Source organism: Alligator sinensis, unplaced genomic scaffold (assembly GCF_000455745.1).
Source record: "Alligator sinensis unplaced genomic scaffold, ASM45574v1 scaffold752_1, whole genome shotgun sequence".
NCBI classification, from domain to species: domain Eukaryota; kingdom Metazoa; phylum Chordata; order Crocodylia; family Alligatoridae; genus Alligator; species Alligator sinensis.
In genome coordinates, this window is record NW_005842000.1 from 1,061,498 (window position 1) to 1,062,978 (window position 1,481).

The 1,481-nt window shown below is 47.1% G+C and overlaps 1 protein-coding gene across 3 annotated transcripts in view; it reads left to right on the top strand.

The window, feature by feature from the left end:
- The window catches only part of LOC102375277 (DEP domain-containing mTOR-interacting protein-like), a 39,208-nt gene that overhangs the window by 35,671 nt on the left and 2,056 nt on the right, over positions 1-1,481 (top strand). For 2 of the 3 annotated variants that reach the window (XM_025201740.1, XM_025201739.1), the window contains exon 12: positions 62-166. The exons of the other annotated variant lie outside the window; for it this stretch is intronic. In XM_025201740.1, the coding sequence (XP_025057525.1) occupies positions 62-166 (105 nt within the window). The remainder of the gene's footprint in view (positions 1-61; positions 167-1,481) is intronic. 3 annotated transcript variants of the gene reach the window in all.

Below are 1,481 nucleotides of genomic sequence, written 5' to 3' on the forward strand. Positions count from 1 at the left end.
GACTGTCACCCTGAATAAAATCGCTCCACTGCTCTTCACCTACCCTCTGTTCTGCTTGTAGATTGTAGGGGATGCCGTGGGCTGGGGGTTTGTGGTCCGAGGAGGGAGACCCTGCCACATCCAGGCTGTGGACCCTGGAGGACCTGCTGCTGCAGCTGGCATGAAGGTATTGTCTTCTCTTGCCCTTTCCGGTGCGTTAAACCCAGTGGGCCAAATTCATCCTCAATTGCAGTGGGAGGAAAGAATTAACCCATAGTCACTATCATGTTTTAAAGCATGTCTCTCCTTGCTGGCCGTGTGTTATGGTGCTTGGCTCTTTTCAGGAATATATGGAGAACGGTGAGTGCTGTTGTTTTACCTCCTAATCCTTGAAGAGCGAGAGAAGCCGATGGTAGGAAGTGAATGCAATCCATTGCGTTACCGCTCTGATACTTTTTTGCTTCTGCAAGCCACTGCCAGCAAGTGCCCGTGTCACTTAATACCTGATGGGTGCTTGAAAACAAGCCGTGGCTTGTAGGTCCCCTGACTGGTTTGTTCTGAAGGATTCCTTAGCTTATTTAATATTTTAATTATTTAATAGCTGCTGGCTCTGCTTGGAAGAGACCCAGGACAAAGCTGTGCTCCAGAAGACAAGAGGGAGTGCTTTGTCACGGCGGTGCACGGGGAGCGTGGCTTGAGCCAGTGTCTGCTAGCAGCAGCATGGTCACTGTGATTTTCCCTGTGTCGGGGTTGTCCACACAGCCAGCCCATTTCCCAGACATCACTGCTTGAATGAGAGGAGAACTCATTAGCTGGCTCTTATCACCACTTTGCAAAGGGCGCATGCATTGCAAGCATTGCATATTGCTCACCGGATATGTTCTCTTCCCTCTCTCGTGGGAGAAGCCGTCTTGTGTAAAATGTGGGCATTTCATTTTTGTCCTAAATTAGGATGAAAAGGGAAAAATATGGACACTCCCCGCTGAGGAAGGTGAGGTGGGGAGGAGAATTAAAAAAATCTTTGTTCAGATTTGGGGTGCTTGGTCTGTGCCCTGGACTGGAACTGCATCCACCTGAGTTTCCTCGGAGCTGGCAGGAGTCACAGGTCAAGTGTCTCGCACCTCTGTTCAGTTCTGTGGGTTGTTTTACCTATGAAGTACCATGGTCACAGATTTCCCATCACCCGCTGCAGGGATTCAATTAGGGAGACCTAGCACATCCTGAAGTCCAGCTCAGAGGGAAATGGTGCAGAGACCCCTGACCTGCAGCTCAGCTGGACACAAGGTCGTGTCAAAATAGCTAGATCATTCAATTCAAGGAACCAAACTGGATTTCATTTGGCCTAAAATTGTTTCAAGTTTCCTGATGTAGAATTGAATAATTCGGTCAAAACTGGAATTGGAAAGCTTTGAAACTGCAATTTAAGTTAAAAAAAAAAAAATCAATAGAAAACTCCAAGTCCAGTTCTAATAACTTCATGGAATTAATTTACATTAGGGAAA